The 12,618-nt window shown below is 50.1% G+C and overlaps 4 protein-coding genes across 4 annotated transcripts; 1 reads left to right on the top strand and 3 right to left on the bottom strand.

Annotated features, from left to right (window-relative positions):
* Positions 1-779: 779 nt before the first annotated feature.
* On the bottom strand, positions 780-1,340 carry N7489_008805 (uncharacterized protein; the record flags this gene model as incomplete). Its single annotated transcript, XM_056714555.1, has 1 exon — positions 780-1,340. One exon carries the CDS (start codon positions 1,338-1,340, stop codon positions 780-782), a length of 561 nt encoding a protein of 186 aa, XP_056562177.1.
* Positions 1,341-2,678: 1,338 nt separating this feature from the next.
* N7489_008804 (putative cell wall proline rich protein) lies at positions 2,679-5,411 on the bottom strand (the record flags this gene model as incomplete). Its single annotated transcript, XM_056714554.1, has 1 exon — positions 2,679-5,411. One exon carries the CDS (start codon positions 5,409-5,411, stop codon positions 2,679-2,681), a length of 2,733 nt encoding a protein of 910 aa, XP_056562176.1.
* A 2,334-nt stretch (positions 5,412-7,745) lies between these two features.
* N7489_008803 (Drug/metabolite transporter) lies at positions 7,746-11,135 on the bottom strand (the record flags this gene model as incomplete). The annotated part of the gene is made up of 4 exons (XM_056714553.1): positions 7,746-8,805; positions 8,896-9,273; positions 10,025-10,532; positions 10,601-11,135. 4 exons carry the CDS (start codon positions 11,133-11,135, stop codon positions 7,746-7,748), a joined length of 2,481 nt encoding a protein of 826 aa, XP_056562175.1.
* A 420-nt stretch (positions 11,136-11,555) lies between these two features.
* N7489_008802 (aspartate/glutamate racemase family protein) lies at positions 11,556-12,470 on the top strand (the record flags this gene model as incomplete). The annotated part of the gene is made up of 1 exon (XM_056714552.1): positions 11,556-12,470. One exon carries the CDS (start codon positions 11,556-11,558, stop codon positions 12,468-12,470), a length of 915 nt encoding a protein of 304 aa, XP_056562174.1.
* Between the last annotated feature and the right edge of the window lie 148 nt (positions 12,471-12,618).

Genomic DNA, 12,618 nt, shown 5'->3' with positions numbered 1-12,618 from the left:
ACATTCGACCCGCGTGGCGTGAACAGTTCAACACCCACAGCATCCTGTTACCCAGACGCCAAGACGCGACAGGAGCAGTCGCACATTCGCTCGTAATGTCGCAGCTGATGGCCCGAGATCTACGCATGAACACAGAACTTCGCAAGATCATCCTCGAGGAAGACGATGAAGACGAAGACAATTTATCCCGACAATTTACGATATTTACCATGAAAGCAACATCATACGAGGTACGGACCCTGACTGGGTCCAGCAACACATGGGCTATGTGTTCCTGCCAGAAGCCTCACCAGGAATGCCTGAAATTACGAGCTCCAAGGTTCAAGACCTGCAGGTATGGTGGCGCGGGGTATGGGGAGGTTACGACGATCCACACTGGGGACACTGTGGATATCGGAGGAATTCATTATCTGCGGGTCATAGAGAGCACTCGCTGTCTTAACTGCCGATACTGTTCTACTCACAGAGCTTGGTGGAGTCAAGATTTGTGAGTAGATCTGTATGCTATGAAATGAGTTCAAACGTGATCTCCTAGCTGCTGCAGTATTCAGATACATAACACATGCCAATGAACTCTCGTTCAAATCGAGGGGGAGAATATAGCACAGGTAATCACTCCAATCCTTGCCCCGGTGGAAGCTCTTGTATGCTCTAAAGTATTCCCACCACTCTGGATACCAGCCAGCAAACTCCCAGTCTAGGATAGCGGTAACCTGGTAGTCATTGTTTTCATCCACAAGGATATTTCGAGAGGAGAAATCAGAATGGGTGAAGACGATTTAATGGCCATCCGTCAGTGCACGTTCTGCGTAGTATCTGTGTGGGGCGGGCAGTCCTGAATGGAGGTCGCTCAGAATCCACTGATTGAATTCCTGCTCAGAGTCAAAGGGTCCTCCGTAGATAGGCCCCCATTTGCCCATTGAGACAGTACCGCGACCAATAGCACCGATATAATTGCCCTTGAGGTCTCGGAGTTGGGAGATATAGCCACGGAGTTGCTCAGCGATTGATTGTTTCTGGCTAGGACTCAAAGTATTCCAAACTTCGTCTAGTGGCTTACCAGGCATATAGTCCATAACAATGCCAACCACTTTATCATCCTCCAAACGAACATCATGGACTTTTGGCACTGGGATTGTGGTATTTTCAGCGATAAACCGAAGGGTTGGAGCTTCATGGACCGGAATATCATCGGCTTTTTTCACCACAAGATATTCGTTGATTCGAACAATCCTACGGCGATGAAAGGCATAGAGTATCTCGCCTTCATCATCTGTAAGCTTGGCCCTAGCTTCTGCCTCTTCAGCTTTGATTTGTTCGTGATTCAAGATTCGGTGCATAAGCTCGGCTTTTAATGCAGCTTTGTCTTTAGGAAGGGGCTTGGTCGAAGGTGCAGCTTGGTCCTTTGTCTGAGTCCTGACTTCATTCAAGGCCTCGGGATGATTTCTTGCATTGTCGCTTGGCTGATTACTAGTTATCTTCGGGATGGCCTGCTTCTGGAGCGTCGTCTTGGGTCATAGCTTCGTTCTTCTCTGGGGTCTGCAAAATTAAGTTGATAGAGAGAGACTGATGTGGAATGTAGGATCCTTCTGGAAAATGTGATAGATGCGTGAAGAAGAAAGAAACCGTGTGCGGATGAGACTAACTAATGTGCGCAGGAGCAAACAGAGTCACGTGACCTCGAACATAAGTACTGATCCTTCTGAGCAGTCGAGCAGGGGCTTCAACGGATATTCTGGGCGCCTTGAGTTGAAACTCGATGAGCGGGTTGGTGGGCGCTGGAGCCTTGATACGGGCCGCGGTGCGGTGTGATGTGCGGGTCTCTACCTGGGCAGAGGTGCTAAGACTTAGTTATATTGTATGCGTAACTGTATGTTGTACGAACGATAACTAACCAACTACTACGGAGCTCAGATATGGGCCTACGTAAGCTGCTTGAGAAACAGTGTGTTGGTGAAAAGGCAGTGCCACGATTATATATAAGCCTTGGTCCGCGATTCTTCGCTAATTCACTTAAGAAGTCGAGCCTAGAACTAGTTAAGCCTACAAAATCTATCACAGATCTTACAGGGACTATAGCATATAATTGAAGAGAGTGGTTTCATTATCCGCTATTTGTGTAATCGGACAGAGACAAATCCTTGACAAATGCCACGCCACCTGAGCAGTGTAGACACAACAGCCACACAATAGATACACAGACAGCCATGTCCCAGATATGAGAAAGGGGACCCAACGGATGTACCAATGGGGACGAATGATATTCCAGGCTAAGGGCCTTGAGCAAAACCGAAACAAAAATGGTAAGAGGAGCAACGATCGTAGAGAAAGTCAATAAATCCGTGCGTCACTCACACCGGAACATAAGGATTGACAAGAAAAATGATAGTTCATACTCAAGACAATTACGCCTCGAGAGATAAAGAAATTCGTAATGAGCGTCTTGGTGGAAGACGCAGAAATAGAACCGCCGATGAAGATGGGGAAAAAGAATCCACAGGAAAGCTGAACGGAACACCAATATGTACAAATCGGGTAAAAGAAGACGCCCACGCTGTCAAAAGTGGGGGAAAAAGCAGGGGAGTAATGTGATGTCTCAAAATTGCCAGGATGTCGCTATGCCGAGGTTGCGCCGTAAATCGAAGTAAAAAATATCAAAAGCAACGCGCGCCGCGCGCCTATGACTGTGGCCGTTCATTTGCTGGTGCGGCCTCATTGGATGACTTTTCCTTGTCCTTAGGTTTCCAGAAGTGCATCATTCGGCTGAGACGGTGACCCTTCTTCTTCGTTTTGTCGGATGCATTGCTAGGGGGTTTCTCCTCCTGGTTGAGCTTGCTCCGCTCAGAATGGGGACCACCGACTAGCTTGGAAAGGCTGGCTAGACTAGAGCGCTTGGAGGCGTTAGCCTGGCTGGTGCGTCGGGTACCAGCAGCTGAGAAGGACGCCGCGCGGTCGGTAGAAAGACGCGCGCGAGGAAAGAAAGAAGCGGCCGAGAAGCGATTCAGAGTGTTGGTCATAGTCGACGCACTGCTGGTCAAAGATGGAACATCTTCAACCGATGCATACTGATATTCCGCCGAAGGAAGGTGATGATACGAGTGACTGGAAAAGTTCCGGTCCGTCATCGAGGATGCCGCAGCTGACCGCGGAGCATCCGGAGATGGGAAAGACGAGTCAGACGGCGAAACTCCTGGTTGCAATGCGAATGGCGGAATGCTAGGCAGCAGCTCAATGGGTGAGGTCGCAGGTCGCTTGTCGACAGCTAAGAATCGAGGAGAAATATCGGGACTGGGAGGTCCAATCACTTTATGTGCAGGTTCTTCCGTCTTCAAAACGTCCACAGGGGTTCGAGGCTTGCTGGTGAACGGATTGCTGGCATTATGTACCTGCTCAAGGGCACCTCTTTCCTCCGGCCGTTCCTGGTTCAGACGCTTATCGCCTTGTTGAATACCCAAGCCAGCATTCTGAGAGGAGATGCTACCGGCAGGGGCACGGGTCAGGGTATCACTAGTGCCAGAGGTATTGTTGCTGTGAATAGATTTCTGATCTTCCTCCGATGACGAGAAAACTGCGTTATCGATCGGTGGCTGGTTTACCGGAAGCCGCTCGCCCTTGGGTGACTGGGAAGCAGCCAAGAAAGCATCCTCTTCCTCCTCGTCGAACACATCGGGGGTTTCGACTGCCGAGGTTGGACCCAAACGGAATGCGCCTAGAGCAGACCGGTCGAATGGTTGCATCGCTGGAGCACTTTCGGTGCGCCGATGGTATCGCATCTCTGGGCCAACAAATTCACCCCGTCTTCCGCCGCTGTACATCCGCTGAGTTGCTATCGAAAAGTTGTTGTTGGATGCACCCTGCGTGGCGGGTCGCATATCCGGAGTGTTGAAGGGACCAAGCGCCGCATCTAGGTCGATGATGGGGCTACTCAGTACATTGTCATGCGGGCCGACACCCTGTTCATAGAAACTCCTCGGTTTCCACGAGGTCTCTAGAGATTGTGCAGACAAAGAACTGTTGTCATTGGTTTGACAATTATTTTGGATGGGCTCAAGGGCAGAAGAAGGCATCGTCGGATTGGTCGGAGTTCGGATGACAACGACGTCGTCATTATCAAAATCAACATCTAAAACAGATCCGGTCCCCGAGTTGGTCCGAGTAAGAGCAGGGGGACGAGCTGCAGGAACGCGAGGTACAGGCGGCGGCTGCTCTGTGTCAGCCTTCGCATGGCGCTTACTCTTGCCCTTACTCTTGGTTCGAGTTAGAATGTGACCGGCCCAAGAGCGAACACGTTTCTGCTTCTTCTTTTTCGACTTGAGAGCGGATTTGTTAGATGACTTTTCTGTCGCTTCATCGCCAGATGTATCAGAACCATCGTCCGAAAATGAAGCCCGGCAGTTGTCTGTCGACTGAATATCCCCGGACGAGAGAGTTGAATCAAGATGCGGTGTTGATTTGCTCTTTCGAGAGCGCGAGTGCCCAGCGGCTGAGTGCGAACGTTTGATAGATAATCCGGAGTCATCATCCATCTGCATAAAATCCATAACCAAAGAGGCATCGGCAGTTTTGGGTCGAGGTTTCGGGCTGTATTCGGGTCTTGGCGTTATCCGGTCCGAGAAAGTAGGCTTCTCCACCTGTTGCTGTAACTTAATTGTGGCCAGACTATCCGAGGTACCATGCGAAACAGTAGGTACTGGTTGTTCAGAATTCGATGCGTCATTGTTCATGGCCATTTCCACTTGAATGGCAGCCGGAATGGGAGGGACAGGAGGGAATCGAGGAGAAGCAGGGGGCGTGGGACGACCAAGGCTGATAGCAGATTGAGAGAGTGGTCGCGAAGGAACATCAGATGCAGATTTGTGGCTAGGGTCTGCGGGCGTGCAAGGCGCACTTCCGGCCGCAGAATTAGGACCAAGCGCCTTAGTGATGGCATTCAAGTCGACATTAGAGATCGCAGCCGAACGGCGATGGGCATGGTTCCGTCGTCCAGGAACCCTGCCAACACCAGGTCCTGGAGGAGGAATAGGTTGATCTGCCATAGAAGACGCCCGTTTGTGACCTGGTCCAACTGTTTCCGGTGTTACCAAATGGTCGGTTCCAACAAACTCGCTTGGTCGCCGACGGTGTCCGCCCGTGCGAGGATTCGACAACGATGGCGCTGAGAGGTGCGAGGACTGCTGTTCTGATCCGGGATTAAAAGAGAACGCGGGCAATGCGGCCCGTTCCCGGCGCTCAGGGGTCTCCAATTCGGTGTTAGAGGCGTCAGGATCCCGGGCTGGAAAGACAAATGGTGGATTAGCCAATGGTGCGCGCATGTGTTGGCGGCGATCGGGGCTGGCGTTGGACTGATCCGAGGTATCGAAATGTGACGGGAAGCCCGCCTGGGACTGCGGAGGAAGTGAAATCGAAGCCATGATTGAAGGCTAGGAAGAAAAAAGGAAAAAACACAAAAACAAAAGCAAAAGGATATGGCAGTAAGAAAATTTCGCGGAGTGACGAAAGCCCGATAAGATCCAGATGGGCAAAGACCTCCAGACCGACTTCCCTTCAGCGAGAAAGCCTAGGAATCTGGAGGTCGACTTTAAGCACGTTGGGCGAGGGTCATTGAATCCGCGCCAGGCAGAAAGGAACGAGTGAAATCAAGAAGCTACCACCAGCGATATCCAAATGGAAAAATGAACGGACGGCCACGACGAAGGCCAAAGAGGGGAGGGTGGAAAAGGTTGGTCGTAGAGAGGTTGAAGAGAAGAAGAAGCAGCCAAAGAGAACAACAAATCCAGGAGGGGAAGATGGGATGGGGCTGTATCTTGATTACCGTACACGGTATCACCCGTTGCCATCCGACGGGGAGACAGACCAATCAATGTCGATTTTTGAAGGGGGATGAACCAGATTACATACTAAGACAGGGCTTAAAGTCTATATAGATAGGAGTTGCCTATGTATTCCTCTCTCAACTAGTATGTACAACATTTGAACTTTGCATAGTTACATAGAAGATAGAGAAGTTAATCCCCTGTTCGTACTTTAGTTCTCTCCCCTGAAGGAAATAAGATATGATACACAATACAGTATTCCAGGTACACATGACACCTCGGGGAAGATGCCAGATTAGGTGACAATGGGCTGTCAAAAGCCAAAAAAGGACAGAGAAAAGAAGGTTTTCTCTTCAGGAATGTGACCTTTCCCTACACTCTCACTGTTGAACAATCCTACTTCCAAGTAGAGGACGTCATGACTTGGTTGCCACCATAATACGAAGTATCCGTATTTACTTCCAAGGTTATGGTTCCTAAGGCCCCATCAAAAGTGGTTCATACTTGCATCCACCGTACCTTGTACAGCCTGTAAAAAGGGCACCTATTTCAATCCTGGGGTCCTCAAGGCACCAATCAACAGGGAGGCACATCCGGAGAAAAAAGCGGGTATCATCACTGCCAATCATTGACTTGAATGACCATCCAAATCTCGCTTGACTTGGTGGGTCCCGGAGGGATAGCGTGCGCCACGCTGGGGGCCTGCAAGTCAAGGGGATGAGATCCATGTCGGGGAGAGGTGTTTATTGCCGAGCCAAGGGCCTTGGAAGAATGTGTGAACATGAATTCTCATGGCTTGCCAAAGTCACATTTCTTATGTGGATATCTGGAGATTGTCAGAGTTGAAACCGACTTGATCTTCTCATTGCTTGTCTTGGCTGCGGAGTCAGATCGGATATAAATAGTGGCGCCAGACATTTCTTAGCGCCATTTGGCCATTTGGCAGGGGGTGAAAGATACCTCCAAGGCAAACGGACGCTCCTAGCGCTGTGAGACATTATTTCACCCCTAGCGTTCGGTGGACCGGTTTCTTTGTTTGACCCAATAACAATGGCGGCTTTGACGTGGGTTTGAGGGCTTGGGTCTTGGGGGTTGATCGTCATGAAATCAATTGGGGGGCAGCGGCAGATCCTGGCTTTGAATCTGGATATTGCCTGCATATGCGTTGTACCACGCCTTTAAAAGTCGATCTGTCGAGTTGTTCGCGCTTGTTCTCACCGTTCTTCTCTACCCATATGTACTATTTGATACATCATTCAAGTCAAAACTCTAACCCGATATGTACACTGTACAATGCACTGGGATAGTGATCATTGAAGGTTAATTTGCGCAGTGGATCTGATTCGCCATACTGCAATTGCCAAGTCAAAACCTTCGAAAGAAATTAACGCACAGTGTACATTGTACATCCGTACATGTATGTCGTATACTTATGTGCGAGAGTACAACATTGTATTAATCTCCAAAGTTCCGGATATGCGGGATGCCGATATCCACGGGAAACCCATCTGACTTCCGAGGTTCCATGGAAGGAAAAGCTCACTCGGACCCGAATCAAAAGAAGCGCCCACTCGGACATACCCGAATCGAAAGAGTAAAAAATAAAATCTCATGATGTCACAGGTAGACTTTTGGTCGAGAGGGACCGGTTCATCCACGATAAATTGACGGCTGAACCATGGAACTCCCATAATCTGGGGCAACCCAATCGAGCCAAAGTTCCCCAAATGGACTCATATGCACAGACCTCATATGTGTTTTTTTGACTCGCGTATATGGATCTTACTATCGTCTTGAGCAAGCATAGCATGTGGGAGAAAAAAGGAAGTTTTATACGTCAGATAGTCTGGCCACTAATTCAAATGGTGTAGTTATGTAAACCAGTGCAAAAAAAAAAAGGAAAAAAAAGAAAAAGAAAACCCCCCAATGCACCTATGCATCACTGTCAGACTCAAGCTCATCGCTTTCTAGATGCTTCCTCCGCTCCTCATTCATCTCTCTATATGTGCTGAAGCTCAGCATGAAAAATGCCACCGTGATCAAGATGCCTCCAATAATAGAGGCCATAGATAGCGAGTCTCCAGTTCGGAACCAGTCCACCAGAGCGACAAGGAAAATGGTAAGGAGAGCGGCCACTGATGATAGAACGGGCGATGTGAGGGAAATAAGCACAAGGAAAGAGCCCGAGAATGCTATCTTGATGTTAGCCTCTGCCTCTGTGCTGAGACGCTGGGATTGGTACTTACTAGCATTGGCACCCACGGAAATGAGCAGCATCCATCCTGCCTCGCCAGTCGGCCATTCAAATGTCTCCCACCCTATCCAGTGCAAAAATGGCAATGGTATCCATAGTACTAACAGGGTGAAGACCCCGATTAGACTGCCAAAAGTATTGGCAAAGATCGTACCCCGGCCAGGGCTGGTACCTTCCGGAGGACAAGCAAAGCGTTTATAGAGCACCTCGTAAAGCCCATAGAGAATACTTCCAACGCCGATAACGATGTTCCCGAGCAATCTGTTCTGCGCCCCGCTGTCAGGCGTGCCTCCCTTCGAGGTCTTCTTATTGGCCCCATCCCCATAGGCAACGACCATAACGCCGATGGTAGCTACGGCCACGGAGAAGACCTTGTCAACCCGCAGTTTCTCGTTCAATAGCGGAATCGAAAAGGCATATGCGAAGAAAGCCGAGCAGTTGTAGATTGCTGTCAGATCGCTGGGAGTGGTCATGTTGACTGCCACATACCATGATCCTCCGGCGACTGTGAGAGCAGTAGTCACAAAGGCGGTGGTCGTCAACATGTAGCGGACTGGAGATCGATTGGATGCGCGAGCGGTCAGGTGCACCTCCTGGGACTCTACCATCTGCGCAGTGGTGCGAAGGAAAAAGACGTGGCGCCGCCAGAAAGCATCCCAGGTGAGCTTCCGCTTCTGTAACCGAAGGATACCTAGCTGGACTAGCCAGAGGAAGGACCATGAACCGTGGGTCATATAGCTGCATAGGGAGAGGAGACGGTAAGCGTTTACATTCCGGGAAACAGGTTTCGCATGGGCATGTCGCTGGCGTCTTTGCGCTCGGACTTACAGCATGCAATACGGCTTCTTCCAGCCCAATTCATTTTGAATGTATGAAGCGGTTTCGGTTTGGACCACGAAGCTGACCAAACTGAGTAAGAGGAATCCAGATGCAACCAAGTATTTCTTGCGGGTTGCTCGGGCAGCGTCGTGTTCCGGACTTCTACTCCGGATTGTTGGCCTCCTGGTTCCATGCAGCATGGACTGGCCTTCCGCGTCGGCATCCACGAAGCTCGAGTGGGAACGGGACCGGCGATGGTGGTCACCCTTAAGGAGGGGTTGTTGCGAGCGGCCGTCTGTTGGTCGGTGTAATGGGGGGGCGATTGGAAGCCATTTCGTCGTCAGAGTCGAAGTCGTGGACCGCGTCTGGGCGTGAGATAACCCGCGGCTCTGAGAGCTCAATACTATGCGAAGCCACAACGGCGTTGATGAGGGAAGGTGCTAGTCGGATTTAACTACCTCGACATGAATACCGCCGTCAGGGGTGTTCTTGTCCGATTTACTGCAATTGTGGGAGAAATGGGGATGAGGAGCCAAGGCGTGGACTATCGAATGGTCACCCATCAAGTTGATGCAGATAACGTGGCTAGAATTGATTTCCCCGGAAAAGGCTACCCATAAGCCTATTCCCACGTGTTAAATAGATGCTGCGCAGGCGCCCACGGAATACATGCGACTCGGCACCGATCGGATGTAGTTGTAGCTCGAACGGTAGGTTGAATCCGCTGAGGAACGATTATTGTATCAGATGTGAATAAAAGAGCAGAATGTATCAAATAGAAACATTCAGGTCGAAGACGATCGGAAATCCAATGAGGCGTGACAGAATGACCGCCTTCAGGTGCCATTATCCACTTGTGGACCCCTGTGACTACATCACGTGATTCACATTATGCGCACACTATCCCAAACTCGGGTTAGCGTGTGTAATTACGTCATTCGGCTATTTTAGGAGCAGGAAATGGCCCCCGGAGTACTGAAATTAGTGTCAGAAGACGTGGGCTCCAGAGCATGATAGAAATATTGTGGACGTATTAGATACCATCAGGATTCCTCGGATTGCCATTGGTTTTCACTAGCTAGCTTTTATGTATGTATCAAATCTGATGGACAACCCTTAACATGCCCCTGTACCTCACTCCTTAGGCCCAAACACCGCCTTCTGAGTATCGTAAGTATACTTGAGATCCAGATGCCAGTAATTGGGAGAGTTGGACTTGGCGACCAGCCAAGCCTGGTCCAAGGCCTGCACAACCTCTTCGGGGAGCGGTCCCTTCTGGAGATCGGCAAGGTTAGTCTCAAGCTGTGCGAAGCTACTAACTCCCACCAAAACTCCGTCACGACCGCCATTATCCATTCTCAGAGCAGAGTGATGGCGGACCCAGCGCAGAGCCGTCTCTAGAAGTGTGAGACCATGTTTCTCTACGACAGGCTCAATGATACTCAGAGCTTCAAAGGTGGCATCTCTGAAGTAACGTTTGCGATAGTTGGGTCCGGTAGAGCTCGAGTCACTGTATCTGCCTTCCGCGGGGATATCTTGGGATTTGTATTTTCCCGAGAAAAGACCACCGGCCAGTGGGTTGTAGATGACTATATCGAGACCGTACCGGTGACAGGCGGGAACAAGTTCAGTCTCGATGTTGCGTGCTATCGATCATGTTAGCTCGGTGGCCCCGACCTTAGATATGGAATGCAAGAGAAAGAACACTACATACTAATCGCGTTATACATGGCCTGGTAAATGGTAGGACGGACCCATCCCCTCTCAGCACAGAGGATGCAAATCTCGGCCACTTCAAAGGCTGTAAAATTGCTCAGACCGAGCTGTACGAACTTGCCCTCCTTGTGGAGCTGGTTAACAGCCTCGAGAGTTTCAGCGAAGGGAGTGGCGCGGTCTGCTGCATGCAGATAAAAGATATCGACTGTGTCGGTCTGTAGCTCCTTCAGGGAAAGCTCTAATTTCTCACGGACGACCTCCGGCTTGTGAAAGCCGGGCTGATGGGGGTACCATTTTGTGGCCAGAGTTAGTCCACGCGACTTCCAGTTCGCCTTGGCTGTGAATGCTTCCTGTTCTCCGTCGATGTAAATACGGGCAGTATCAACTTCGTTGAACCCTTGCTGCTGGAAGTAATCAAGGCATTTGTTGAACTCGTCCAGTGAGGTGATCCGGGCACCCTTGGACTCGGTTGGGCCAAAGGTCATCAACCCGAGAATAACTCTGGGCTGGGGGTTCTGTGCGATCAGGGGCATGATGTGAATTGAGATTTGTTCCGTGTATGTGAGGTGTTGAAGGTAAGATGGCGTGCGAGGACGGCGGGGCTGCTGGGTGGAGTGGTTCTCGTATATTAGACTCTAGCCCGAGGGGTACAATGAATTTGTAAGCCATAGTCGACTGATAACCTTGAAACGATTTATTCTAAGAACCTTGCAAGGATAGACTAAGAGAAAAAGAACATTGTCTCCTTCCGTAATTAATATCCGAAGCCATATAGCCTTTCACCTCTTGAAGAAGTGGTCCGCCAAGCTCTTAAGAGATATATGGTGGGGTTGCGGAGGATCCCGATAACAGATAACGGAGCTCATCGCAGTCTCCGCGGGTATTCATTTCTTCCCGAAGAGCAAAGAGCTGTCCTTCCTGTCAGGCTATTCAATTCACTCATTCTTCGAAAGATGAGTTCCGCTCTTGAGCCACGATATGACGCGAACGAAATTGTTCAGCTGGATCCGAGGAAAGGCGAACGGGACTATAGCATATTGATCATCAACCCCAATACCTCAACGCACATGACTGAAGCCCTGAAGCCCATATTGGCCAGCATGAACTACCAAGATGTACACTTCGAGTACTTCACTGCTCCAGACTCCACCGTGGAAGTCGACGGAGTCGAGATTGAACCAATTGCCAGCATCAACAATGCCAAAGAATCGTGCAATTCGGCATTGAATTGCTGGCCCGTACGTGACTTTATCGGCCATTACGACGCGTTTCTTGTAGCGTGCTACTCCGCGCATCCATTCGTCGGCAGACTAAGGGAGGACATCAGGGCAAGCGAAGAATCGAGCTCAACGAGAAACAAATATGTCACTGGAATCTTTGAAGCATCCATCACCGCTGCGCTCTCCTTGGTTAGTGGTTTCGCATTGCAAGATCCGATCGATCCAACAGAGAGGCTACTCAAGTACCAAGAGAAGGGCAGCTTTGGTATTGTGACCACTGGCTCTGCATGGAAGGAGGAGCTCACCAATGCGGTCCAAGGAGCGCTGGGTTACGATTATGAGGACGGGAGCTCTATGCACTTTGCGGGAGTCGAGACCACCGGCCTGACAGCAGTTGAACTGCACACCACAGAACCAGAGGAAGTGAGACGGCGGATTATCGACGCTACCCGTAACCTGCTTCGCAACTCGGAATCTCGTGTTAAGGTTGTCTGTCTGGGCTGCGCAGGTATGGCTGGCATGGAGGAAGCGGTACGGGAGGGCTGTATTCAGGAATATGGACACCCAGAAGGCCAACGTGTACGCATTGTAGACGGGGTAGTTGCCGGTGCTGGAAACCTCATCACGGCGTTGAAGGCAGGGTTCTGAGTGATATAGTGGTCCAGAGTGGTGGTTAGTGAATTAAATTGGAGATGATATACCAAAATTTCAACATAGCTTGCCAACCTGGAAAGCATTTAAATCTCAATTTTAGCCCGCCCTCATTCTCGCATAGATCTATTTTACAGGCCGTTAA

This window comes from Penicillium chrysogenum, assembly GCF_028827035.1.
Source record: "Penicillium chrysogenum strain IBT 35668 chromosome Unknown utg000005l_segment0_segment0, whole genome shotgun sequence".
NCBI lineage: Eukaryota > Fungi > Ascomycota > Eurotiomycetes > Eurotiales > Aspergillaceae > Penicillium > Penicillium chrysogenum.
This window is presented reverse-complemented; position numbering and strand designations above follow the sequence as displayed.